Source organism: Dendropsophus ebraccatus, chromosome 1 (genome assembly GCF_027789765.1).
Source record: "Dendropsophus ebraccatus isolate aDenEbr1 chromosome 1, aDenEbr1.pat, whole genome shotgun sequence".
NCBI classification, from domain to species: domain Eukaryota; kingdom Metazoa; phylum Chordata; class Amphibia; order Anura; family Hylidae; genus Dendropsophus; species Dendropsophus ebraccatus.
This window is the reverse complement of record NC_091454.1, coordinates 148,240,094-148,266,906: the sequence shown is the minus strand read 5'-3', so window position 1 is coordinate 148,266,906 and position 26,813 is coordinate 148,240,094. Positions and strand designations below refer to the sequence as shown.

The following is a 26,813-nucleotide window of genomic DNA, read 5'->3' as shown; positions in this document are numbered from 1 at the left end:
CCGGCATTTATGTATAATAAAATTTCTATCATTTTGCATTGTTTGTGAGGTGCAGTCCAATGTCCTTTCTAAGGGTAGCGCATACTGGTGACAGAGAAGCTAAACAGAATGATGTATCACTTACATTGCACAGATATCCTCCTGAATAACATGGAAAAGTAGTCCTCTTAATTATATGCGTGAGCCCAGTAGTCCTGTATATTCATGAGAAGCAGAAAGCTCCGGCCAACAGCTCCTGATTGGCAGTTATCTATTCATACTGTGTATATAGGTAGTCACCTGTCAATCAGCAGTTGGGGGGAGGAGTGTGGTAAGAATCTTATTCTCCTGCATATTAGGAGAACGGCTGAACAAAATGATGTAAGTAATCCATTGATCTGTTCAGCATTTCTGTCACTAGTTTATGCTGCCCTCATTTAAGGCAGCATAAACCTAGTGACAGATTCCCTTTAGGTGGACCAAAGCAATTTTCTCTTCCTGGAACTAGTAATGTTCTTCAGCTGCGGTTACTGACAATGTGGAAAAGTTCTATACAATTAATAATTTGATTATCATGTGACTATCAATTGTTTCTTGGATTGGTTATCTGCATATTACTTTTTATACACTGCAGATATCGGACTATTCAATTGAATAGAACTGATTTACCATAAATTTCAGATGGACTGTTTGTATTTTTACGTTATCTTCTCAAACATCTTTTTTTTTTTTTTTTTTTTACTTTTGGAACATTCATGCTCCAGATACATGGATTCTTTTCAGGACACCAGTACTAGGACCTTAACATTATAGCTCATATGGAAGACGATTCAAACAATATGCACAAAGATCAATTTTAATGATTTTTGAATTTTAATTTCAAGATTAATGCAACCTTATAATTTTTTATGTTACACTTTATTTCTTTCTATCAGTCGTGGTGAAGTAGCCCATTGTGTCCAGTCATCGGTTTTTATCTATATTGAATTGTTTACAGAACGTCCTTGGAGTTATGATACAAAGTCACTAATCTGAGCTGGGAATTAATTATTACAATCTATGACTGATAAAACGCTTGCTTTGGGCCAATCATTTATCTATGTAAGAAAATCCATGATAAAAAATAAAAAAAATCTTAGTGCGTGGCCAAATATTAAAGTTTCAGTTTTTTTTCCACAATAGCTTTGTAAATGTGGGAATCCATTGGTTTATACCGTTTTTCAGTCTCATCTAAAATGTACAGTGGATCTTTTATTACGAGTGGATTAAAACCCTCCTTGACCAGTTCAACTTTACGCTGCTTGTAGGTTCCAGTAATTTCAATACAGTCCTGAAGATTCAAGAAAACGTATTTAGTCATCATAGTTCAAATAGCTTATTTGATTACAGTACATATATAAAACTGAAGATAATGGCCTAAGATTTATTAAAACTGTCTAAAAAGGTATGTTTTTAGATGAAATAACGGCCATTATTTTATAATGACAGCCATAAATAATGATCATGATCATTATTACTGGCTGTCATTATTAAAAAAAACAAAAAAACTGCCAAGGCAACCAAAACCATACCTACATGCAGTGGCCAGTGGCCACACTATTTTCCTGTTTTCTTCAACATTTAGAAGCCACATCAATAAATTGTAAAAAAGATTAAAATACAGTAAATAAAGAATATTACCTGTATTCTCACAAAACGAGGTCTGGCATAATTAGGCAAATAATCTTCTACTTTCTTGTACAGTTTGTCGCCATCAAATGATTCACCTGGCTTAAGTTTGACGGACACCATTCCAATTCTTCCTTCGTGATCTGAAAAAAAAACAAAGCATAGCAAATGATGTTAAGGACTCAAATGAGTTAATAATAGTATGGTAAGAAAAGAAACTTGATTCCTCCAGCTCACATAAAATTCCACTTTATTGATTCCAAACATCTAAAATTGATAGCCGACGCGTTTCGAGCCTACAGGGCTCTTAGTCATGGCATCTGTAGCTGCATGATCTAGGGGAAAAGATAAAATCCCTAAAAGGTAGAGAGGAAAAAGGGGGGGGGGGGGGGTCACCCGGAGGCGTAAGTACTCTCCGGGACCATAGTAGCAGGAGAAGTTGCTCACGCCGCTGCTTGCGACGCCGGCTAGAATCAATAAAGTGGAATTTTATGTGAGCTGGAGGAATCAAGTTTCTTTTCTTACCATTTGACACCCCGGAATCCAGGGGCTTCAGTCTCCGTGCTCTATCTTTCTACGTGATCTAGGAAAGCACGTTCATCGCTGGGAGCTGGCCACAGTTGTTGCCTTTCCAGTTTTCTAATAATAGTATGGGCACACATAATAGGATGAGCACATAAGCCATGAACACACTTACAGAATAGTACAAATACACGGAACAAAATTGTAATAAAATTCTACATAAATAAATAATACACAAATAGTTCACTTACAAGGTACTGGGACTCCATACACATTGGCTTCTTCAATGAAGTCCGTCATGCCCACTATGTCTGCTACTTCTGTAGTGGCAACATTTTCACCTTTCCATCTACAAAAGAAAACATATGCTATGTGTAGCCAAAATGTATAGCCTATCGGTAATGTTTGTTTTCCATGGCTGATAAGTGCTTAAAGGGAAACTATCAGTTTAGAAGCATTTAACCTGCTGATATGTCTCTATAGCACACAGAGTGCTGGAAATGAAGGCAATTTGCTTCATGAACTTTATAGTTTATTAGATATTTAAATATTGGATTGCTGCACTTGGGGCGGAACTACCACCCTCAGTGCACTGATCTGCCCCGGGTGGCCCACCTATGCTAAACAATATTTATCCTAAAACTGCACTGAGGATCAAGGTAAGAAACTTACCTTCATTCTCAGCGCCCTGTGCACTGTATGGACATGTCAACAGGTTAGATGCTTCTTACCTGCTAATAGTTTTTCTTTAACCCCTTAAGGATGGAGCCTAAAATGACCCAAATGACTGCAAAAATTTTCAATTTAGCACTTTTCTTTTTTCCTCCTCGCCTTCTAGGAGCTATAACTCTTTTATTTCTCCATCTACACGGCCATGTAAGGGCTTGTTTTTTTTTTCAGGAACAGGTTTACTTTGTAATGCCGCTTTTCATTCTACCGTAAAATGGGAAAGGGGGGTATGGCATGTTTTTAAAAACTTTTTATTTTATTTTTTTACACTTTACACTTTTTAAGTCCCCTAGGGGACTATAACTTACATACATTTGATCAGTAACACTGATCATTGCTATGCCATAGTTTATAGCATTGATCAGTGTTATCTGAAATCACTGCACTGAGCCTGCCTGTGGCAGACTCAATGTAGGGATCGCCGATCTGACTGGCGGGGAAGAGGTAAGAGACCTCCGGCAGCCAGATGGACTGATCGGGATCCCTGCATTACACTGCGGGGGTCCCGATCGCACAGTGACAGGAGCACAGCTCCTGTCACTGACATTTAAATGCCGCGATCGCATCATTGAAAGGGTTAATGGCGGGTGGCCGCGGTATCGCAGCGACCCGTCATTCACAGCGAGGACCCAGCTGCTCATAGCAGCCAGTCCTCACTCTCTTTTAAAGCAAGCTCAGCTTCTGAACTCTCTTTAAAGAGGCCCTGGACAACATGACGTAAATGTATGCGTCATGTGTGTCATGTATGTGTCATTTGGGCCATAACTTTTATTGCATACATTTAAATCCATTGTCGTTAATGGGTTAAATTTATTCAAATAGCATTTTATAACACCTTACTTTTGAGATAATGAGAAGATAACGGTAAGTCAGAAGAAAGTTGGAGTTGGTTAATACAGATGGGGTTGAAAAATCTTAGGACAGTCTGGTGCTTAAACATCCTAATTCATTTGCTGTTTCAGTATTTTTTCTTTTTAAATGCTAATGTGACGGGATTGTTTATCTTGTATAGGCTGTGGATGGTTGACATATCAGTAGACAGTGCTTCTCTGGGGCACATATCCCTGTGATCAGTTTGGGCATTGATTCTTCCCATTTAGTTTATGTAACATTTATGTAGTGTACAATTAATATATGAACATTTGAATATTATGGATGTTCCAATGTGCAGCATTCTACACCTGTGTAATGCAATGGTCCTTTGTGTTTAATACAGTTGGTAAGCAGCTGCATAGCTCAGGTGCAGTTTGTTCTGTATTCTAGAGTTTCCACTTATAACAGGCTCAGCTGGTCAAAAATACAACACGGAAAATGTCCCTAGCTCTTTAATCCACACTCCAGAGAGCTTGCAGGTGGCTAACATAGGCAGATTGTGTTCAAAGACATCCAGTATATCCCAATTGTGCATGTTATATCATGCCTTGTATACTTGAAATAAAGCATTAAGAATAAGGAATTAGATCTGCTCTATTTTTTTTTAAACTTTAAAGGCTTTAGTAAGCCAAAGCCTGGAAAAGGTCCAAAACAGAGAAAAAATTAAAGGAGAAGTCTGGCAATTTTTTTTATTAAAGTATTGTATTGCCCCCCAAAAGTTATACAAATCACCAATATTACGGGAAATGCTTATAAAGTGTGTTTTTCCCTGCACTTACTACTACATCAAGTAGCTTTACTTCCTGGATAAAATGGATATGTCACTTCCTGGATAACATGGTGATGCCACGACCCGACTCCCAGAGCTGTGCGGGCTGTGGCTGCAGGAGAGGATGATGGCAGGGGGACACTGAGGGACACAGGGCACTGGAGGGACACTGAGCATCCCCCTGCCATCATCCTCTCCAGCAGCCACAGCCCGCACAGCTCTGAGAGTCGGGTCGTGACATCACTATGTTATCCAGGAAGTAAAGCCTTGATGCAGTAGGAAGTGCAGAGTAAAAAGGACTTTATGTGCATTTCCCGTAATAAGTGTCTATTGGTAATTTGTATAACTTTTGGGGGGCAATACAATACTTAAATAAAAATTTTAGCTGGACCTTTCCTTCAAGTTATTTCCCTTATATATTTTCTTTTGTTTTGTTTTTTCCACTTGGCAGGCGATGTGTTCCTGGAATTTTTGCAACAAAAATTAGCTCTAGTCATTTCAGTGACATTGTTTCACCAGCAATTACATAGATTTCTCCAAGCCTCAATAAAGGGGTACTCTGGCCCTTTAAGTTATTTTATATATTGCTGCCTTTATATAGAACATAATAAAAAGCCTATTCTTACCTAACCATGCTTCCACGGGGTCCTCCTGCAGCACCTTCGGGTCCAACGCTGAACGCTTCTGCCACCACTTCTGAGATGGATTTGCTTTGACAGTGACAGTTTGCTCAGCCAATCACTGGCCACAGAGCTGCCCTGCTTCAGTCAGTGATTGGTTGAGCGGACTGTCACTGTTGAGACTAGTCTGTCCAAGAAGTGCTGGCTTGAACGTGTAACGGGAAACCTGAATAGCAATAAAGAAATCTTTTTAAAGGGTCAGAGTATCCCTTTAAGATGAATTGGACAGTCACAGAAATTTTTCCAACTATATACAACAATTAGTTTGCATGGACTTTATTTACTCTAAAGTGGCCAACCCCTTTAAAGAGGCATTGCCCAGTAACTTCTCCCCTATGCTCATGCAGGCATGCTAGGAGAGTTGGGTCCCTGACTAGCGGATTCAGACACTCTACAGTTGCCTCTTTCAGCAGCGAGTGCCCTGCCACACTGCTATTATTAAAGTTCCCACTTTTAAGTCTGATTGAGCATCTGTAATATGTGCTGAAAAAACAACTCCAAACCATATTTCATTTCTTCAATGTAAAACCATACACCACAGTTGTCTATAACAAGTGACTCAGGACATAGGAAACAGTAGATTGTCACGTTTCGAGCCTGGCTCTTAGTCATATTTTCAGATTATGCATATTGAGGACAACTGTGACAGTATAGTAGTATTGTATTGATGAAATAAAAGCTGAAGTTCATTGTATGCATTGCCTTCTGGAAATTCTTCCTTCAAAGGTGCTACCAATCTTTCCTATATAACGGTTTTCATTACTTCAAGAAGGTTGTTGACATCTTACCGAAATGTGTCTCCGACGCGATCCTGGAAGAAAATAAAGCCATCTTTGTCTATCATTAACAAGTCCCCTGAATTGAAATACAAATCTCCTTTTTTAAACACATTTCGAAGTCTCTTCTTCTCAGTCTGTGACTCATCTCCAGCGTATCCCGTGAAAGGATTGATTGTTGTGATTTGGGATATAAGTAAACCAGTCTCTCCTGTGAACAAGTGATAATAAATGTAAAAAGTGTTATCAAAGTTAACCCATTAAAAATTTAAATTGTCTATCAGTTTATTTTCACTTTGGTGACCATTTGCATTGTCATTAAAAGTAACTTTAAAGACAGTCTTTAATTAAAAAAAAAAAAAAAGAAGCAGGATATATTATTGTGTCTACAGCACTCATGCAGACCAATGATTTTGAAAGTTATAACCACAGGTACACTTAGACCTCTAGTACACAGTAGATCTCTCACTTCAACAAATTTCTGACATGCTATAGCTACATGTCAGACGTTTTTATTGGCGGTGGTTTGGGTGCTGAGACTGCCACCGATTGCTAGAACGAAGGGGCAGAAGCGCTTAGCAGAGCTCACTCTGCCTCTCTCTCTCTCTCTCTCTCTCTCTCTCTCTCTCTCTCTCTCTCTCTCTCTGCTTTCACTGACAAAATATCAGTGAACGGGATTTATAATGGGGCCTATGGAACTTCTGGCAATTGTGTCTCTTGTAAGTTCCATAGGCTGCCATTATATTTTCATCCACTGCTACTTTAGATGAAGGGGCCGAGCATGTGCAGATTAGAGTTTCTGCCCCTTCATTTTAGCGATCGGCAGGGGTCTCAGCGCATTCAAACTTTTGACTTGTGGCTATAACCTGTCCAAAGTTTGTTGAAATGACACTTTAAGACCAGAGCTAAAGATAAGTGAAGCGTGATTCATTTAGCTTTGTACAAAACTGAGTGTTTTAAATCCTGCTTTCTGCTGGTGGAGACACTCCAAAGACCTGGAAAACATGGATACAGCCTATGGGATTCCAATGCTGTTGCTGCAGCATTGTACAAAGCTAAATGAATCACTCCATGACCCAATCCCACACACCAATGCAGTAGAAGAAGTAGAGAATAAAATGAATGTTTTTTGAACTCTGTTCATATATATTATACAATAAAAAGTTTTGAGAGAAGGGGAGTTTTTAAATTGACATTTAGGCATTAATAACATATATCCATATCTTGTAGATGAGCAGTGTTTCTTGTGTATGAAGGTTCATGGGATAACCCCTGTAACGTAGTGTATTTTAAAGTATGAGACATCTTTTACCCCTTGCAACACGAATGCAACGTCCTGCAGCATCACGGACTGGTTCATCCTTTTCCACGTCATACTTGATTAGCTCATAAGGTCTTATACGCTAAAATACAACAATTAACAGAATCCACTGAATTATATTATTTACATAAATAAACTGGAAATATGACGAAAAGAAAATAACCCTAATGCCTTCATAGGAAAACATGTATAATAATAAAGATTTGCCACATCGGATAATGATACTTGGAACCTGAATGCTGGAGAAGCAGAGCTATAAAATATTGAAGTTGGAGGCCTCCCCACCCTTGGTTGGACCTATAGAATATTAGCATCAGAGTCATGTAAGAGACAAACAGATGGCCAAGGTAGGTTAAATGACCAATATATGACCAAGAAGTGTTTTGAAAAAAATATAAAATAAAGTGTAAAAAAAATGTAACATTGTTATGTACTTATCAAGCCATGCAAGAATCTGACAAATCCTGTATCTAAAGTAAGCAATATATCTTTCAGACTACAATACTGTGGTGGTCGGGGGGGTTGTTTTAGACTACAGACTGCTGCCATGGGCAGTGGGATGGACTAGAGTACATAGCCAGATGCTATTATGGGGAAAGGCAGAGGTCCAGACTAAACAGCCAGGCCACTACTTAGGGGTTGTGGATTTTCCAGACTATATAGCTAGAATGCTATTATGAGGAAGGAGGCTTTCCCAGACTACAGAGCCAAACTGCTGTTATCAAAGGTCCCATTATAGGGAGATATCTAGACTACAGCTATATGGGTTCTCCAAAATGCTGAAACAGACTGCTGTTATTGGGGGGGGGAGGGGATCTATTCTACACTTTTTATGACTGAAATATATAGTGTACTTTAAACAACAGATTTATAATTTTTTTTATTAGCATTTACAGACCACACAGCACAAAGACCAGAAAGTCTGGCTACAACATATGATATTGATAATGTAATTCTGCCCAATACTACTTTTGTCTTTGACAAGTAAAGATAAATGCACTTAAATCCATAATGTAATTATTACTTTACCTAGGTTGTAGTACAACATACCCTGATGAAGCCGTTGCATCTGCCTATTGATCCTACTTTTCCTGAGTGGTTGAGAAAAAATACATTTCCTTCTGTTGCAGCATAAAATTCATAAATGCGTATATCACCAAACCGATTAATGAATTCTTTCCAGACATCTGGTCTTAGTCCATTTCCCACTGCCATCCTTACTCGGTGTTCTTTATCATTGTCCCTCTAGAAGGAAGATGAAACATTGTGCACGTGCACAAATTAAACTAAATGACTGTCTGAGAAAATGACCTAAATCAGTTTTCATAAGCCTAAGGCTATGTTCCCACAATGTTATTACTTGTCTGTTTATAATATTTAAAACCACGTCCGTCATTTTGAGTCCACAATGACATTTGTTATTTTGAAGTTTGGTTACCCGTCAGTACAATAACAGGTGGACTAATTGGCCTTTGGATATGTCTTTATTTGAAAAGTCCATTGAATTTAATAGTAACAATGGAGAAAAGACAGTGAAAAAAGAAAAACTGTGTGAACAACTAAAAAATAACGTCCGCTGTTTGCAAACGATCATTATTTTGACATCTGCGCAGATAACGTCCGTTATTTTATATACTGTGTGCATTGAACGTCCGTCATTCCATTGACTTTAATGCACTGCAGCATTTAAGCAGCGATGTAGAAGAAAGTCCCGGAACTTCACCAATTCAAATATATGCTTATTTATTATGTGCAAAGCATCACACAGTGCAGGATGCTTTGCACATAATAAATAAGCATATATTTGAATTGGTGAAGTGTCGGGACTTCCTTCTACATTACGTCTGGGACGCCATCCCACCACGAGCACCACCACCGCAGCAGTGCCGTCTCCACCACTACTTCAGTTAAGCAGCGATGACGGACGTCTTTTTAATTAGAAAAAGCGGCAACCTTATCTCTTTTTTTTGACGTTGTGTGAACATAGCCTAGGGTAAAAACACACGATCAGTGTGAATACATGAGTGATATATAGTATATGTGAGCTATAGTCTGTTACACAAACCATCAGCATTATGTGCCCCAATGCATTTGAAGGCTGTATGTACAGTAGCTGACTAAAGCTACCCAACTATTCACATCCTTATTTTTGTGTGTCCTGTGTGACACATGTTTCTAGGTAAGTGATTAAAAAAAATGCATTACAATTCATACACATTGTTCATACCTTCGGAGTGTTGCATAAATATCGCACGATCTCCCCAATATACTGGAAGGCTGTCACATTATATTTCCTGCAGTCATCCCAGAACTGGCTAGCTGAGAATTTGGTTCTTAAAACACAGGTGGCCCCTGGTTAATATAAGATGTATTAGTCCTAAGTATATACCCTCTATGTGGCACACAAGACATTTTTGGTAATAATAGAATTAATGTAGTCCAGTGGTCAGTGCCCTTTATAAGGACTCATTAACCCCTTACATACATGAATGAGGGTATTGTCAAATTGATCCTTCGGGTACTTTCACAGTACCTGTAGTATCAGCAGCAGGAACATGACATGATGCATATAGCTGTGCTGCGGCTATAACTGCTGTAAACAGAGAGCCTCTGAGGTTCACCTTAATGTGGTGGGATGGTAAACATTATTTAATCAAATAGTATGACATTTTTTTCTATAGCAGTTTTACAATTCTAAATACTGTACCTGTATTAACTATAAGTCTTGGCATCTGCATCGTGCTGTTGCACTTTACTGTTTTATGTCTATGATTCAGGAAAACATCAACAGTATTCAGGATAGTCAAAGTGCGTTTTATTAACCAAGTCTCTTATTACTTAAAGGGGTACTCCAGCGTGGGGGCACTTTTGCGCTGGTTCCCGCATCTCGGCGCTCTGGTTCCCAGGCCGCTTCCGGTGTCTGACGTGGGCCCGAGACGTGACGTCTCAGGTCCGCTCAGCCACTCAGTGAAGGAGGCGGGATCCCACGTCAGACACCCGGAAGCGGCCGGGCACCGGAGCGCCGCGATTCGGGACCCGTCGCTGGAACCGGGGAGGTGAGTGGACGTCTTTTCACTCGGCCACCTCGTCCCCGGTCCCAGCGCAAAAGTGCCCCCATGCTGGAGTACCCCTTTAATAGGACTTTATGGCCACAGAAGATAAGAGGTCAGATAGAAGAAGTTGTAGATATGAACTGATTTCCATTAAAGGAGAAAAAAATCTGGATAAGCTGGGAAATTGTACAGTGAAGGTTGGAATACCTAATAATGGTTTCATATTACTAGTAGGTAGAGAAGTAACAGTGCAGCTTTATTGTATAAAAAATGGATAGAACTTTAAATGAACGTCATTGTGGGATGTGTTTTCTTACCACAGTACCTAGGGCTAGCACTGGAGCTGCATATATTCGTTCGTGTTAAAAATAATTATGTTATATGTTGTAGTAAGAGCAGAAAAATAGTTAGAAATTAAGTTTAAAAAAGGGTGTGGGCTTGTGCATGTTAAACATTAAAATTTGCTAGTTTATGATTCTGCAGGTGATAATTAATACATGATAGAGTGAGTTACCTTGCTGGATGCATCCACGAACCCCGATCATAAGACCAGCACTGTGGTACAATGGCAGTGGAATGTACAGAATATCGTTACATGTAACTCCAGAAATTGTACTTATCGAGGAAGCTATCAAAAGACGTCCTTGATTTATGACAGCTGCCTTGGGAAGACCTATCAAAAGAATTTAGCATTTATATATTGTGTCAATGTATGTAACAGAAATATAAGGTTATATTGAGGTTTCAGGTTTTATTTTTCTAAATTACTAGTTACATTACATTGCAAACGGTAACATAGTAAAACAGATCAAGATAATGTCAGAAGTAATTTATTTTTTTAACCTATTGAGTCTACTGAGCAATAGGTGATATAGTACACTATTAGGCTATGCTCAAACAACGTAAGTTCTGTATGAATTTTGGCCGTTGTTGTACAACGGCCTGGATTCATACAGGCCTTTCATTGTCCTGCAGGCTGAGGGAATTCCGGCCGGAGTATAAACACATATTAAATACTACGGCCGGGATCCCTAGCCGCGCAGCAAAAAACTGACACTGAAACTGAATAGAGACCACAGTGAACCTGTCAGTTCACATAATAGAGCGAGCGGCGACGAATTGGGATGCGGGCGCGCGTGGATGCGCCCGCATACCAATTCATCAGAAGTGAAGATCATCCGGCCAGTACTGCAGTATTGGCCAGGATGATCTTATCTGACACTGGCCGGTGTCGTACAAAGGGGAAACATGGCCTTACTTTTATTCTAGATGCAAAATGATATTTTGTCAGCCTCTTAGACTAGGTCTGTGGGGATTGCTTTTTTGCACAAAAGTATATTGTGCAGAATTTTTATGGTTGTCAGTAGCAGATGTATGCAACTGTATGGACAACTAAGTAACATAAACCAGGTACTTATGTTCAGCAGGCTGCTTCAAGTGTAATCCTGAAATCAGTGGACCTTAGAGGGTGATTGGCTGCCTTATCAGTATATCCCTGACTAAAGGTGGCCATACACCTTCAATAACTTTTGACTGAATGTTGATATGTTCTCTGTTATGAGAGGAGGAGACTGGTGTGGCTTATCTCTCCAAGAACAAATGGGTGGGGCTGTGAAAATCCATCATACCAGACTTCTATCTGCACCAGCATCATTTCTTCAACTTTATTAACTATGTAACTATCTATTGGTGGACATTCAGGAGGCCCCATACACTTTATACTGATGGGCGGACCTATACTCACAGCATTTGGCAATTATGTGTTTAAACAGGTCGCTGATCATATGCCCCAGACCATTACAACACTATGCTTATACAGTTTAATACACCTACCGATGCAGAAAGAAAAAACAAAGAAGAATTTATTGCACCTTTTATTGACCTTTTTACATACAGTTAAATTGAATTGAAAAGCACAATGGACTCTGCATTTCAATGCAGTTAAAGCAACTGTATCATGATGTATAATGGCCAAACATACCACTTTTTGGCACATAGGTTTAGGTTATGAAACCTTAGATGCTATTTTATTCAAAATATAAGTTGAGCATTTATCACGAAACACTGTGATCCTAGCCCAAGGGGGTGAAGAGACATTATATTAGGCTTAGTTTTTCTTTGGCATATGGTGTTCAAACTATAATTTAGTCAGTATTTAGCCATTATGGCTGGGAAAGTTTTCAAGTCGAATAAATTCTAGATCCATATAACCTATGAAGGCTCTAAATTAGTCTGAAGTATATTGTATATCAGTAGACTGACATTAACTAAAAGTATGTAGAATTAGTTATTGCAGTACACAACTTATCCAAAGTCCAAAAGTACAATACAAATTCAACGAACACAAGTTAAATATTAAAAAGAAGAAAAAAATAAATGTAAAAAATAGTATTTATCTATATACCACAATTATTATAGTGAGAACTGGATGAGGATTAATGCTAAAAAATTTTTTAACAGACCATACAAAGTGAGCAGCCTAGCAGTTGTGGATTTAGCCAGATACTCTGATTTTCTTGACAGCATTCTTAGACCACACAAATAGTATGTTACAGATGCAAATAGGGTCCTTTCACATGGGCCAATGGGCTCTATATCACAAGTGTAAATCCCTCTAGATGGCTAGATTAATGATGCAGCTTGGCTGCACGAATGATCACTTGATTGGTCATGTGGCCATTTAGACTCACCATTATCACCCGTACATCCCTTGTTTACTTACACAGAGCAAAGTGCAACCAATAACAAGGATTTTATTGACTACACAAAAGATGTGAAGATTTGTTTTCTTGTTTGTTAACTGATCATTGTCCTTTTTACATTGGGTAATAGTCAGGAACAAGCTAAGATTCTTAATTATATCCCTATCATGGTACTGTTTTTTCATTGTTATAAAGTAATACAAAGCTAATTGCATTTTCCCAAATAACAAGGACCTAACAATGAGGGAGCTAATTCTTGATGTACCTTGATGTATTAATCAAACCATTTTAACACATGATTAAAAAGTGAAGTTTTGGGCCAGATTTGCCTTGCAGAATGCCTGAGCCAGGTAGTGCTAAAAGCAGAAAGTGCTGCTCCACCGGGTCAGGGGACAGCAGAAAAAGCTGCAAGGGGATCTGTAGAGGAATGTAAGTATTGTATCTGGTATACCATGCAAATTATAAAGCTAGGAGTCTAAAGAAGTCAGTATAAACTGCTATGTTCGGCTTAGGTGAGTATGTTTTACTTAGGAAAAAGGAGAAGACCCTTCCAGATATCAACATGGCAGAGATATCTGCTCAACAGCTTAAAATAATTTTATATCTCTCTGCCCAATGATTAAAATGTTTTGTAATTCGGGGATTTCTCACATTCTGTTTATGATGGATTCATAAACTTTTACCTTAGATTTTAAAGCTGATTTACCTGTGGTTCCAGATGTGTAAATATACAGGGCTGGTGTTTTCACTGTAGAACCTGACCTATAGGATTCAGGAACAGGGCTTTCAGAAGCAGCCTCCACCTTGTCGAGTAAACTTTCAACACCTTCAGTAGGTGAGTCTCTGCTCAGGTAGAACACCAGCACCCCATCGTCAGTAAGAGCGGGCAGTACTTCCTCCACAGCGTCCTTCAGTTCTAGTGATAATGAATAAAGGATTGTCATATAGACTTTAAACAAACAAATGAAAGTGCTGGCTAACAGGTAATAATATTAGAGCTAAAAAAGTGACTCCACAGTAAACTGAACAGGCTGCTGCAGCCAGTCATTGGCCTCAGTGGTCATGTGCAAGAGGAAGTGCATGTGACCACACAGGTGCAGAGGTCAGTGATTGGCTGCAGTCCAGTGCAGCAACAGCATGGGACTTGGGCAAGCGGGCTCTTCCCTTCTCTGCTAGGCAGCCTTTTTTTAATCGGGCAAGAAAACCTATAATATAGCACATACATTTTCAGAAATGAACTATGAGCAGCTAAAGTTAGTTCTTCTGCATCTTTACTATGGCTCTGTGTTGTATGTTTTGTGCTTAGCATGATATACAGTCCTGTTCTCTTCTATTGGAACAGTCTTTTGTACAACAAATTTTGGGAGAGTTTAAGGCCGCACAGAACACAGACGTGGAATGCATGTAACGGACTTCTCCCCCGCCCGGGCAGCATCTGTGATAAGATGCTGGGAGCGGGGCAACTGTATTCATATGCGCCGCACAGCACATTCATTACAGGGCGGGGCTTATGAATACAGTTCCCCCGCTTCCAGCATCTAATTACAGATGCTGTCCGGGTGGGGGTGGGGGGGTGGGGAGTCCATTACATGCATTCCACATCCATGTTTCTTGCAGTACACGGAACGTGTGAATGCAGCCTTAATCCTGTCCTAGTGCAGTATAAAGATTGTTGTGTTGACAGCAGTCTACGAGCAAGCATTTCTGCCTGATTTGGAAGATAATTCATGTATTGAAAAGGGTCTTAAGGGTCTGTTCACGCATACAGGATTTGCAGGAGATTTAAAGCTGTGTTCCATCATTTAAGGGCCTTTTACGCAGGCTGATTATGGTGCAATAAATCGTTATATCATTTGACCGTTCGTACCGTTACGGACGATCTTGTGTAATAGAAGACAACGATCAACCGATGTCGGCTGATCGTTGCTGTTTGTCTTTCAAAATGTTGAAAGACAAACGACTAATATACGATCTACTGCTGCTGCTCAATGGAATAGGAGTGTCGGAATCAGACCGCTGCCATCTTCTATGGGCTGCCCAGACGATCTAGGGATCACCCGGGCAGCTCCCCATGGCCCCCCCAGCTCTCACCCGCTCTCTGCCGATGCGTGTAAAAGCACCGGCAGCGAGCGGGGAAGGAGGAGCAAGCAAGCTCTGACAGCGCTCATTTGTTCCTCAACATCGCCCCGTGTAATAGGGGCTTAAGGGATGTGTCTGTCAACCGTTTCCAAAAACAGCCAGCAGAATTGTGAATAGAACAACACGATTTATGGTCAGTACAAGATAAGCAGAGGCTGTATTTACAGAGTTCTCAGCTTTTATGTAGATCCTATCTATAAGTATACTGTTATTTGTGTACAAAGGTAAAAAACTAAAGTACCTCCTTTGATGAGCATTGTTTACATGCTTAGCAATGTGAAATATAGCATATTTTAAATTTGGACAGTTTTTTTTAGGGTCCTATTAGACAAAGCTGTTTTCTGTTTTCTCAGATTATCGATAGACAATTGCAAACAAGCACTTTTGGGAACGACCTGAAATCGTTTAACACAACAAACAGAACCATAGTCATTAGTTACAATTGCAATTACTATCAATACTGAATGTTCAATTACAAATTAACTTTTTATTATTTACTAGAAAATGTACCCGGCGCTGCCCGGGTATAAAGTGTCAGTGTGTTAATTAGATTTGTTCTAAGGTGCCCAGGAGGCAAAGCTAAAGGTATTGTTTCATCTAAGTTAATCAGTGGAATTAGTGTATACCTGTAGTGCATAGTTGGAGGGGTTCTGTATACCCACAATGTATAGGTTTTAGGGGTCTCGCATATCTGTAGTGCATAGTTGGGGGGCTGTATACCTATAGTGTATAGTTGGGGGGGTCCTTTATACCTGTAGTGTGTAGTTAGGGGGGCTGTATACCTGTAGTGTATAGTTGAGGGAGGTCCTGTATACCTGCAGTGTACAGTTGGTGAAGGTCTAGTATACCTGTACTTTATAGTTCGGGGGTCCTGTATTCCTGTAGTATATAGTTGGTGCTGTATACCTGTAATGTATAGTTGGTGGAGGTCTTGTATACCTGTAGTTTATAGTTTAAGGGTCCTGGATACCTGTAGTGTATAATCGGTGGAGGTCCTGTATACCTGTAGTGTATAGTTTGGGGTCCTATATACCTGTAGTATATAGTTGGTCACAGTATAGCGGTATTGGTCAGGTGTGGTATGGCAGTATTATCCAGTGACAGTATATGGCAGTATTGATCAGGTCTGGTATGGCAGTGTTATCCAGTCACAGTATGGCGGTATTGGTCAGGTCTGGTGTGGCAGTGTCATCCAGTCACAGTATGGTGGTATTGGTCAGGTCTGGTATGAAAGTGTTATCCAGCACAGTATGGCAGTATTGGTCAGGTCTGGTGTGGCGGTGTTACCCAGTCACAGTTTGGTGGTATTGGTCAGGTCTGGTATGGCAGTGTTATCCAGTCCCAGTATAGCGGTATTGGTCAGGTCTGGTGTGGCAGTGTTATCCAGTCACAGTATGGCAGTATTGGTCAGGTCTGGTGTGGCAGTGTTATCCTGTCACAGTATAGTGGTTTTGGTCAGGTGTGGTATGGCAGTGTTATCCAGTCACAGTATATGGCAGTATTGATCAGGTCTGGTATGGCAGTATTATCCAGTCACAGTATATGGGAGTATTGGTCAGGTGTGGTATGGCAGTGTTATCCAGTCACAGTATGGCAGTATTGGTCAGGTCTGGTATAGCGGTGTTATCCAGTCACAGTATGGCGGTATTGGTCAGGTCAGATATGATGGTGTAATCCAGTCACAGTATGGCGGTATTGGTCAGGTCTAGTGTGGAGGTGTTACCCAGTCACAGTTTGGTGGTATTGGTCAGGTCTGGTATGGCAGTGTTATCCAGTCACAGTATAGCGGTATTGGTCAGGTCTGGTGTGGCAGTGTTACCCAGTCACAGTATAGCGGTATTGGTCAGGTGTGGTATGGCAGTATTATCCAGTGACAGTATATGGCAGTATTGATCAGGTCTGGTATGGCAGTGTTATCCAGTCACAGTATGGCGGTATTGGTCAGGTCTGGTGTGGCAGTGTCATCCAGTCACAGTATGGTGGTATTGGTCAGGTCTGGTATGAAAGTGTTATCCATTCAAAAATAACAAAGTTTTTGGTGCCTAATCGCACTGTGTGTGAACTGTCCCGTACCCAGTCGCCAACTTGGGTTAATAATGTCCAATCAGAAAAAAACAGGACAAATAATTCTTTAGAAAATTCTTTGTTTGTAAATATTTTTCTTTTTGTAATGCAAATTTTTTCACAAAAGTATAAACAAAAGTAACATCACCACAGTGCTCAAGGACTAGAGGATCCGATGTTCACGCCGTAGCGCTGGTCAACTCCATTCCTTAGCTGAAGACTCTCACTCTCAACAGGACGTAAGGTGACGACAGCACGTCTTGCAAGACGTGCTGTCGTCACCTTACGTCCTGTTGAGACGGGACCTTCACTAAAACCTTCCCGGGAACCCAATGTATCTGTGTGCCAAATTTGGGGTCAAACGGTTCAGGCGTTTGCAACTCTATTTGGGACAGACAGACAGACAGACTTTGATTTTTATTATATAGATTCAAGATTTGTAAGCGATTAGCAACCTATAATGATGATTTTATGGTCAGCTCAAAAGATGAGATAAATGTCATATGAATGAATTCTCATTAGTTGTTTGATCATTGCCTGCATATTCAGGGAAAGATTATCACTTGAATTCAAACAATATAATGGTTTTTCACATGATAATCTTTCTGTGTAATAGGACCCTCACTGTGAGGATTGTAGAAAAAAAAGATACCATGCTACTGGGAATCTGTCCACAAGCTGCTTTTGATGGATCTGTTATCTGCACTACTTTGAACGTTTCATGGTTTCTTACTGCCAGTGGGCTGTGGGTCTGCATGGCATGCCTGTATTTTCTTAGTTTTCTGTTAAAGTAAATCTGTGAGCTGCAATTCATGTTTCATGCGTTCTGTTACATAGCTGTTAGGTCAAGGAGAAATATGGTACCTCAAGGAGAAACATGGTACCTTTCATATATCCAGCTGTGCTTTCAGAATGTAGAAAAAATGCTTTCATTCTCCAATGCAATGTATCAGAGAAGCTTTCCCAACCCCCTACATTGCTGATAGCTGAAATGCCCCATTCACTCTCCCTCCTATCCCTATCTCTGCTGGTTGCTGTCTGTCGAGCGGGATCAGGGATAGGAGGGGAGCAAGGAGGCATTGCAGCCTGCAGCAGATCAGGATCTTGTTTAAACCTCTCTGATACTTTGCACTAGAGAATAAAAACATTTTTCTTTATTTTGGAAACACAGATGGATAGAGAAAAGGTAGCTATTTAAAGTGACTGTACCACCAGGCCAAGGCTGAAGCACTGGGAAGAAACTCCAGTCCCTCCATGATGTGACTCTATTAGAATCAATGGAACCCTATCATAGAGGGGCTAGGGTTTCCTCTCACTAAGGGTGGGTCGGCCCGCCTCCAGTGTTTCAGCCTGGGCCTGGTGGTACAGTCACTTTAACAGCATCAGCAGTTTGAAACATGAATTGTAGCTGACGGATTCAATTTAACTATACATAGTCAATGTAAGTGAAACTGAGGAGTTGTACATTATTGAGATAGTCCACTGTTATTTACGTTTGGCTTTTAATGGTTATGTTATAGGGCTCCCCAGGTCTGCAATTCCCCAAGTATAGATTAACAAAGGCTGCACCAAAAGCAGATACAGACCCAGAAAAAAAAAGCAAATCTTTGTAGAAACCCATCTGTGTCTGCATTTGGATCACTAAGTAGGCATGCATGGGGGTGCGGCATAGCACAATAGGGGCGTGGTTGTCCCCTGTGTTATTCTAACAGACATAAGTTGTGAAAAGCTCTGCCAGCTCTGCCCTGCTGTAGATCTCTGAGGCTTCTGCACTGTAGCCTTAAATATTCTGTCTTTTTTTTTTTTTTGAGAAACATTCACCTCTCTTGTGTGGGTGAGAGGAGTGGTAGTTTACTCCATTCTTGGTAGATTCCCCCCATTGTCTATATTTCCTTTTATTAGTACGATATCCAACCTTTTTCTAAAAAAGAAGTTCAATTAATATGCTCAGTCTAGGAGAAATACATGGGAACTGCTTGCTCAGTTAATTAGCTAGCACAATGAGGCCCTGACTCAGACATTGTGTGGGCAGTGCACATGCGGACCCCAAACACAGCAAATGATGTGCACCATTACTGACTGCAAGAGGACAGTGTCAGCAGCAGGAGTGCGGGAGGTAAGTATATCGTTTTTATGCCTTCCTCCCCATACTGAGCACATTAAATAAAAAAAATTGGAATCCCCTTTAAAGAATAAGAAAAGCCAACTTTGTTAATCTCTAGAAACTAGAAAATGTATGTTTCACTACATTCGCTGCTGAATATTGTGTCCTAACATAAGTTCAAGGTGTACAGAAAGACCCAGGTTACTTTTTAAGATGCATTAATTGGGATATTTTTGTATCTAATCTCGGTTTCCTTTGCCATCTCTCTTGTGTATGTACCATGTATAGTCAGGGTAACAGTTGCTTGGCTACTATAAAGCCCTGGGTGCACACAGTAGGCATCAACATCATGTAAAAAATGCCAGCTATTGAAAATAGGCACACAATACTCTAAGACATAGTTTACAGACAGCATTTATTCATACACATCTTGCATGCTATAATATATGGATAAATAAACATTGGTATTTAAGTGCTAACTGGTAGATATTGTAACACATATGATAGGGGATCTGTATGTGTGGGTCATATTCATACCTTGAACCACCTACTGTATATGAAAGTTGTTACCATTGATTTGCAGAGTTTTTTTTTTAAAGAGATCTGTCCGCAGGATTTTGGTATACTAAGGGTCCTATTCCACTGGACGAGCAGGACCCGATTAATGACGTAAACAAGCGCCGATCTGCTAGATCGGCGCTCGTTTACTGGTCCTATTCCACGGCCCCGATGATCGTGAAACAAGGGCTGCAGGGACATCGTTACCGATGTCCTTGCAGCCCTTGTTTCTTACATTACCTGTCCGGGCCGCAGGTCTTCTTCTCCCGGTCCCGTGTGGCAGCATTGGCTTCGGAGCCGGGCTGTCTGAACTGACAGACCGCTCAGCCAATCACTGGCTGCGGCGGTTTCGGCCAGTGATTGGCTCCGCGATCTGTCAGTTCAGACAGCCCCGCTCTGAAGCCGATGCTGCAGCGTGGGACCGGGAGAAGAAGACCTGCAGCCCGGAAAGGTAATGTATGGTTCTGCTGAAATCGTCAGTCACCGCTGCGCACCGCTATTCAACCGTATCGATTCGCTGGTGGCAAACGGCGATTTTAGGTCTGAACCTAAATGAACGATCAGCCGATGACACGATCATCGGCTGATCGTTCTCTCCATTCCACGGAGCGAAAATTGGCCGAATGGGGCAGATTCGGCCAATATCGCTCCTGTGGAATAGGCCCCTAAGGCTATGACTGTATATGGCTTCTGACCCTGAATCCATGCATACTCTTCTTTTGCTAATTGACCCCTTTAGTGTTGAGATATCATGCTTTAAGTTGGTATGCAAGCTAGCCTGAAAGTCCACAGGGTGCCCCCCAGAGTCTGGAAAGCATTCTCTCTTTAAGCATCCCGAGAAGCTGCGGCCGCGCAGCTTCTCGGGATGCACGGATCACTTTCATGTTCCGCCCGCACAGTGAGCGGGCGGAACATTAAAGTGAGCAGAATATAGGAGCAGGAAGTGTCAGCATCCTGCTCCTATATTTACTCCCATAGGCCGCCGGCACTTCATGCCAGCAGCCTATGGGAGGCCGGGACGTGACCTCTCCGGCAGGCGTGATGATGTGACGTCATCATGCCTGCAGGAAGTCCCGTCCTCGCGGCTGGCAAGATGGAGCCCGAAGAGGAGGAGAGCTGCTTCCTGCAGCCACAGCGCGGATTAGGTGAGTAGGATGTTTGGTTTTTTTAAGGGGCACAGCAGGGGGCATTATTAGTTCATGGGGGCACCTCGGGGGCATTATTAGTATATGGGGGCACCTCTGGGGGCATTATTAGTATATGGGGCCACCCCTGGGGCATTATTAGTTCATGGGGGCACCTCTGGGGGCTTTATTAGTTCATGGGGGCACCTCTGGGGGCATTATTAGTATATGGGGGCACCTCTGGGGGCATTATTAGTATATGGGGCACCTCTGCGGGCATTATGAGTTCATGGGGGCACCTCTGGGGGCATTATTAGTTCATGGGGGCACCTCTGGGGGCATTATTAGTTCATGGGGGCACCTCTGGGGGCATTATTAGTTCATAGGGGGCACCTCTGGGGGCATTATTAGTTCAAAGGGGGCACCTCTGGGGGCATTATTAGTTCATAGGGGGCACCTCTGGGGGCATTATTAGTTCATAGGGGGCACCTCTGGGGGCATTATTAGCTCATGGGGGCACAGCGGGGGATCCTACATACAGGGGGCACAGCAGGGGACCCTACATACAGGGGGCATCCCACATTCCTACTCGCTTTACTGCACATAACACCACACAGCGCAGTTACTTTGGGAGCCGACAGGAGGGAGAAAGGAAAGGAAGTTGCTAGAAATGTGCGGAGCCTAAATTGTTTGTCTCGCAAGTTCTGAAAAGATGAAACATATCTGGAAGTAATCATCATGGAGGACTGGACTGGATGGAGAGGAAAAGGGAAAGTGACTCCTCAGATCAAAGAAGACGTCACCTGTGAGTCACTGTATGACGGTTTTCTTATTTTGTAGAACATTATTTAGTAGGGGGGCCCCGAGGAAATTTTTTTTTCCAAGGTGTGCCCCGAGGTGGAAAAGGTTGGGAAGCACTGGGTTAATGGGATGAATTTTGCTTGATTTGATTTTTGCAGCCCAAAGAAACAAGCTTTTATGGTGCCTTTACAGGTACAGTCAAGGCCAAAAGTTTTGAGAATGATACAAATATTAATTTTTACAAAGTCTACTGCTTCAGTTTTTAAAATGGCAATTTGCATATACTCCAGAATGTTATAAAGAGTGATCAGCTAAACAGCAGTTACTTGCAAAGTAAATATTTGCCTAGAAAATGAACTTTATCCCCCAAAACACATTTCGGGTACAAACCCACTTGACGTATTTGCTGCGTGAATCAGTCTTAAAAATAAGCAGGCAAAACGCAGGTTGGCTTTATACAATTGTTCTGCGTTAAAATACGCAATTGCGTATTTTTGAAGCGTGAAGCTACATGCGTTTTTCGCACAGGTTGTTAACAACTGATGCTTTGCTAACAACAAGCTTCACGCTTCAAAAATACGCAATTGCGTATTTTAACGCAGAACAATTGTATAAAGCCAACCTGCGTTTTGCCTGCTTATTTTTAAGACTGATTCACGCAGCAAATACGTCAAGTGGGTTTGTACCCTTCAACATCATTGCAGCCCTGCCTTAAAAGGACCAGCTAACATCGTTTCAGTGTTGCTCCATTAACACACAAAAACACAGAAAAATGCAACAGCTCACCGCAACAGCAAGATACAGACCCACCATTGATATGAAAATAGTTAAAAGCAGCCCCCCAACTAAAAAAATTCCCACAAAAATAATGAGTCTCTTGGTTACTATTTGCAAACAGTGTAAACTGCCCCACCACGATAAGGTGGACTTTTTTTTAGCAGTTGGGGGGGCTGTTTTTAACTATTTTCATGACTATGGTGGGTCTGTATCTTGCTGTTGCAGTGAGCTGTTGCATTTTTCTGTGTTTTTGTGTGTTTGCAATTTCAGCCATAGCAACGTGCTCCTGCCTAGTGTGAACGGTGTTTTAGGAGAGCTGACCAATTTTGTCTTTTTTTTTTCTTTGCTCCATTAACACAGGTGTGGGTGTTGATGAGGACAGGGCTGGAGATCAATCTGTCATGATTAAGTAAGTCTGACACCACTGGACACTTTAAAAGGAGGCTGGGGCTTGGCATCATTGTTTCTCTTCTGTTAACCATGGTTATCTCTAAAGAAACACGTGCAGTCATCATTGCACTGCACAAAAATGGCCTAACAGGGCAGAGTATCGCAGCTAGAAAGCTTGCACCTCAGTCAACAATCTATCGCATCATCAAGAACTTCAAGAAGAGAGGTTCCATTGTTGCCAAAAAGGCTCCAGGTGCCCAAGATAGACCAGCAAGCGCCAGGACCGTCTCTTAAAAGTGTTTCAGCTGCGGGATCGGGCTACCAGCAGTGCAGAGCTTGCTTAGGAATGGCAGCAGGCAGGTGTGAGTGCATTTGCACGCACTGTGAGGCGGAGTCTCTTGGAGCAAGGCCTGGTCTCAAGGAGGGCAGCAAAGAAGCCACTTCTCTCCAAAAAAAAAACATAAGGGAAAGACTGATATTCTGCAAAAGGTACAGGGAGTGAACTGCTGAGGACTGGGGTAAAGTCATTTTCTCTGATGAATCCCCTTTCCGATTGTTTGGGACATCTGGAAAACAGCTTATTCGAAAAAGACGAGGTGAGCGCTACCACCAGTCTTGTCTCATGCCAACTGTAAAGTATCCTGAAACCATTCATGAGTGGGGTTGCTTCTCAGCCAATGGAATCGGCTCTCTCACAGTCTTGCCTAAAAACACAGCCATGAATAATGGTCCCAGAATGTCCTCCAAGAGCAACTTCTCCCAACCACCCAAGAGCAGTTTGGCGATCAACAATGCCTTTTCCAGCATGATGGAGCACCTTGCCATAAAGCAAAGGTGATAACTAAATGGCTCAGGGAAACATAGAGATTTTTGGTCCATGGCCTGGAAACTCCCCAGATCTTAATCCCATTGAGAACTTGTGGTCAATCATCAAGAGACGGGTGGACAACAAAAACCAAAAAATTCTGACAACATGCAAGCATTGATTGTGCAAGAATGGACTGCTATCAGTCAGGATTTGGTCCAGAAGTTGATTGAGAGCATGCCAGGGAGAATTGCAGAGGTCCTGAAGAAGAAGGGTCAACACTGCAAATATTGAATTGCTGCATTAACTAATTTTAACTGTCAATATAAGCTTTTGTTACTCATAATATGATTGCAATTATTTTTCTGTATGTGATAAAAACATCCGACAAACACACATAAAAACCAGAGGGCAGCAGATCATGTGAAAATATAATATTTGTGTCATTCTCAAAACTTTTGGCCATGACGGTACAGTATTGCAGCGGATTTCACGCCATAAGTTCCACTGCGATACTCTGTACTGTCATGACCTGCCTACTTAACCCCTCAGCTGCCAGGCTAATACATTACCTGCCTGCGTTCCCACTTACCTCTCTGGCTCCTTGGTCACTGCGGCAGGACAGCGCACTGTTTGGCTGGGCGGGACACCAGTGACTTGGGATCCGGAGAAGCAAGCAGGAGCGTGTATATTTAATGTATTAGCCGGCAATGAAATTCCGCTGCGGGAATGCAGAGCCATAGGGCCCTATTCCACCGCACGATTATCGTTCAGAATATTGTTAAATCGTTCGAATCTAAACGATAATCGTTCGGTTGAAATGCAGTTAACGATTAACGATTAAATCGTTGATCGCTTTATAAGACCTGGACCTATTTTTATCGTTGCTCGTTCGCAAAACGTTCGCATTGAATAAAACATCGTTCGGTCGTTCACAATAGATACGAACGCAACAGCGAATAAATAGCGAAGAAAAAACGATCACAATTACGATCAGAAATAACGATTATCGTTCCATGGAAATGAGTAAACGTTCTCAGGTCTTTCGCAATAGCGGTCATTTACGATCGTTAATCGTTAACGATTATGTGAACGATAATCGTCCGGTGGAATAGGGCCCATAGGCTATGACAGTGAAGGCATCCTGGAGGCTAGTTTGCATATCAATTAATAGTGTAATATCCTGACACTGGGGGGTCAATTATCAAAACAAAGGTATACATGGATTCAGGATGAGAAACCCTATACAGCCACGGTCTTAGCTGATACACTAAAAATCTACTGACAGGTCCACGTTAATGCAATTTTTGGTGTAGTTTTAAATGTGGTCTTTCGGGGTCAGTTCACACAATGTGGACAAAGGAATGGACACAAAAGAGATGAAAAGCATTTATGCTACGTCATTTGTGTGCATTCCTAGCTTTGTTGCAAAAAAATGCACCAAAATACATAAAAACTGAAAGTGTGAATTTAGTATTAAGGGCAGGTTCTAGTAAATTTATTGTATACTGGCAAGCACAGGAATTTTCTGAGGTGCGTTATGTTTAATTCCCCACTATTTACAAGTTCTCCGCTGCCAAAGAATGTAAACAATGAGCGGTGTACCGGAAAGATGAAGGCAGTATACTGTTAGTACAAAATGCTGGTGGTCTGTTTGCAACATGTACTACAAGTACCTCTGTGGTATAGAAGGTGACCATGCCCGATCCCCTCTGGCCTGATGATGGAAAGCTGTCTGAGCTTATTCACAAACCAGTCTAGCAAGTTCACTGCTCTCACAAATTATTCATTAGGAAACCTAATGATTCCAAACTGAACAATTACATAGTAAAAATCTGGACTTTCCCTAATAATCTGGACCTTTTCATAATAAATAAATGAATCAAATGTCATCGATAAAATATGCACAGTTCATCATAACGAAAACATCAGGTGAACGACACAGAATAAACACTCAAGAAACACACTACTGCTTGTACCAGAGGACAGGAGACAAAAATGCTGAATATCTAAACTGGTTTGTCCAGGTTAAATTTGTTTTGCAGGCCATGTAGTGCATAAAATGAACTCTGACCTCTACAGTATAGAGAAGTTGTCCAAGGACAAGATGAATGAAGTCATCCTATCTAATTCTAGTCCTCTTAGCAATTTGATTAGTGCAGAAATCATATTACAAAGTAGGAAGCATGTGTGTTTGTATGTATATACTGTTTATTAATAATTAACCCCCTAAATGTTGTCATTGTTTTCTGTATCACATGCAGACATTTCTTAAGCAAAATTCAGATACCACCATTCATCTACACACTTAGGTAAATTGTAGTCTAAATAACAAGTAGCCAAATTTATTCTACTCTATCTAGAATTGCTATAAAATACACAATATTAGAGTTTATCCTGTGTATTACATTCCTCTTACCTGAAGCAGCAATCAGAACTTTAGCCCCACAGCACTTAAAGCAATGAAGAAAGGATTTAGAACGTATATTGTAGTTCATACAAGCCATTGGGCATCCTAATTTGGCTAGTCCTAGCCACAGCCAGATATATGCAGGTTCATTGCTCAGGAAGACTGCAACACAATCACCTTTTTTCAGTTTTGCATAGTGACTTAAAGCCCATGCTGCTTGGTTGCTTTTCCGATCTATCTCCTTGTAGGTATAGGACTCATCTTTATATAGAATAAATGTCTGGTTTGGTCTTATGGACACTTGTTTCATAAACATATCCAGCATGCCAAAGGAGGGGCGGTGGGTAACTGCTCGTTCTATCTTCCGTGCATAACCGGCTGCTCTGAAAAAAAACTTGAGGTCTTGCCAGAGGTAAGGGAAAAATATACGTTTTAGCATCCATATTAGTGGTATCCCAATCAAAGCTTTCTGCACAAGAGACATCCTGTAGGGCTGCAAAGTGTAAGCCATACTGAACGTGTAAGCTGGCTTAGACACAATGAAGCTGGGTAGGTGTGTGCTTTAGAAT

The 26,813-nt window shown here is 41.2% G+C and overlaps 2 protein-coding genes across 2 annotated transcripts in view; one reads left to right on the top strand and one right to left on the bottom strand.

Moving 5' to 3' along the window:
- MAN2C1 (mannosidase alpha class 2C member 1) overlaps positions 1–1,976 on the top strand; it is a 61,792-nt gene extending 59,816 nt beyond the window's left edge. Inside the window, exon 27 of the mRNA XM_069981822.1 lies at positions 744–1,976. Coding sequence (XP_069837923.1) covers positions 744–784 — 41 coding nt within the window. The 3' untranslated portion in view covers positions 785–1,976. The remainder of the gene's footprint in view (positions 1–743) is intronic.
- On the bottom strand, positions 820–26,813 carry LOC138800024 (long-chain fatty acid transport protein 2-like). Its single transcript, XM_069981834.1, has 10 exons — positions 26,254–26,813; positions 13,779–13,988; positions 10,885–11,043; positions 9,545–9,669; positions 8,368–8,562; positions 7,309–7,399; positions 6,009–6,207; positions 2,421–2,518; positions 1,660–1,790; positions 820–1,309 (listed from the first exon to the last, which is right to left on the bottom strand). The coding sequence occupies exons 1-10, from the start codon at positions 26,753–26,755 to the stop codon at positions 1,133–1,135; spliced, it is 1,887 nt and encodes a 628-aa protein (XP_069837935.1). The 5' UTR covers positions 26,756–26,813; the 3' UTR covers positions 820–1,132.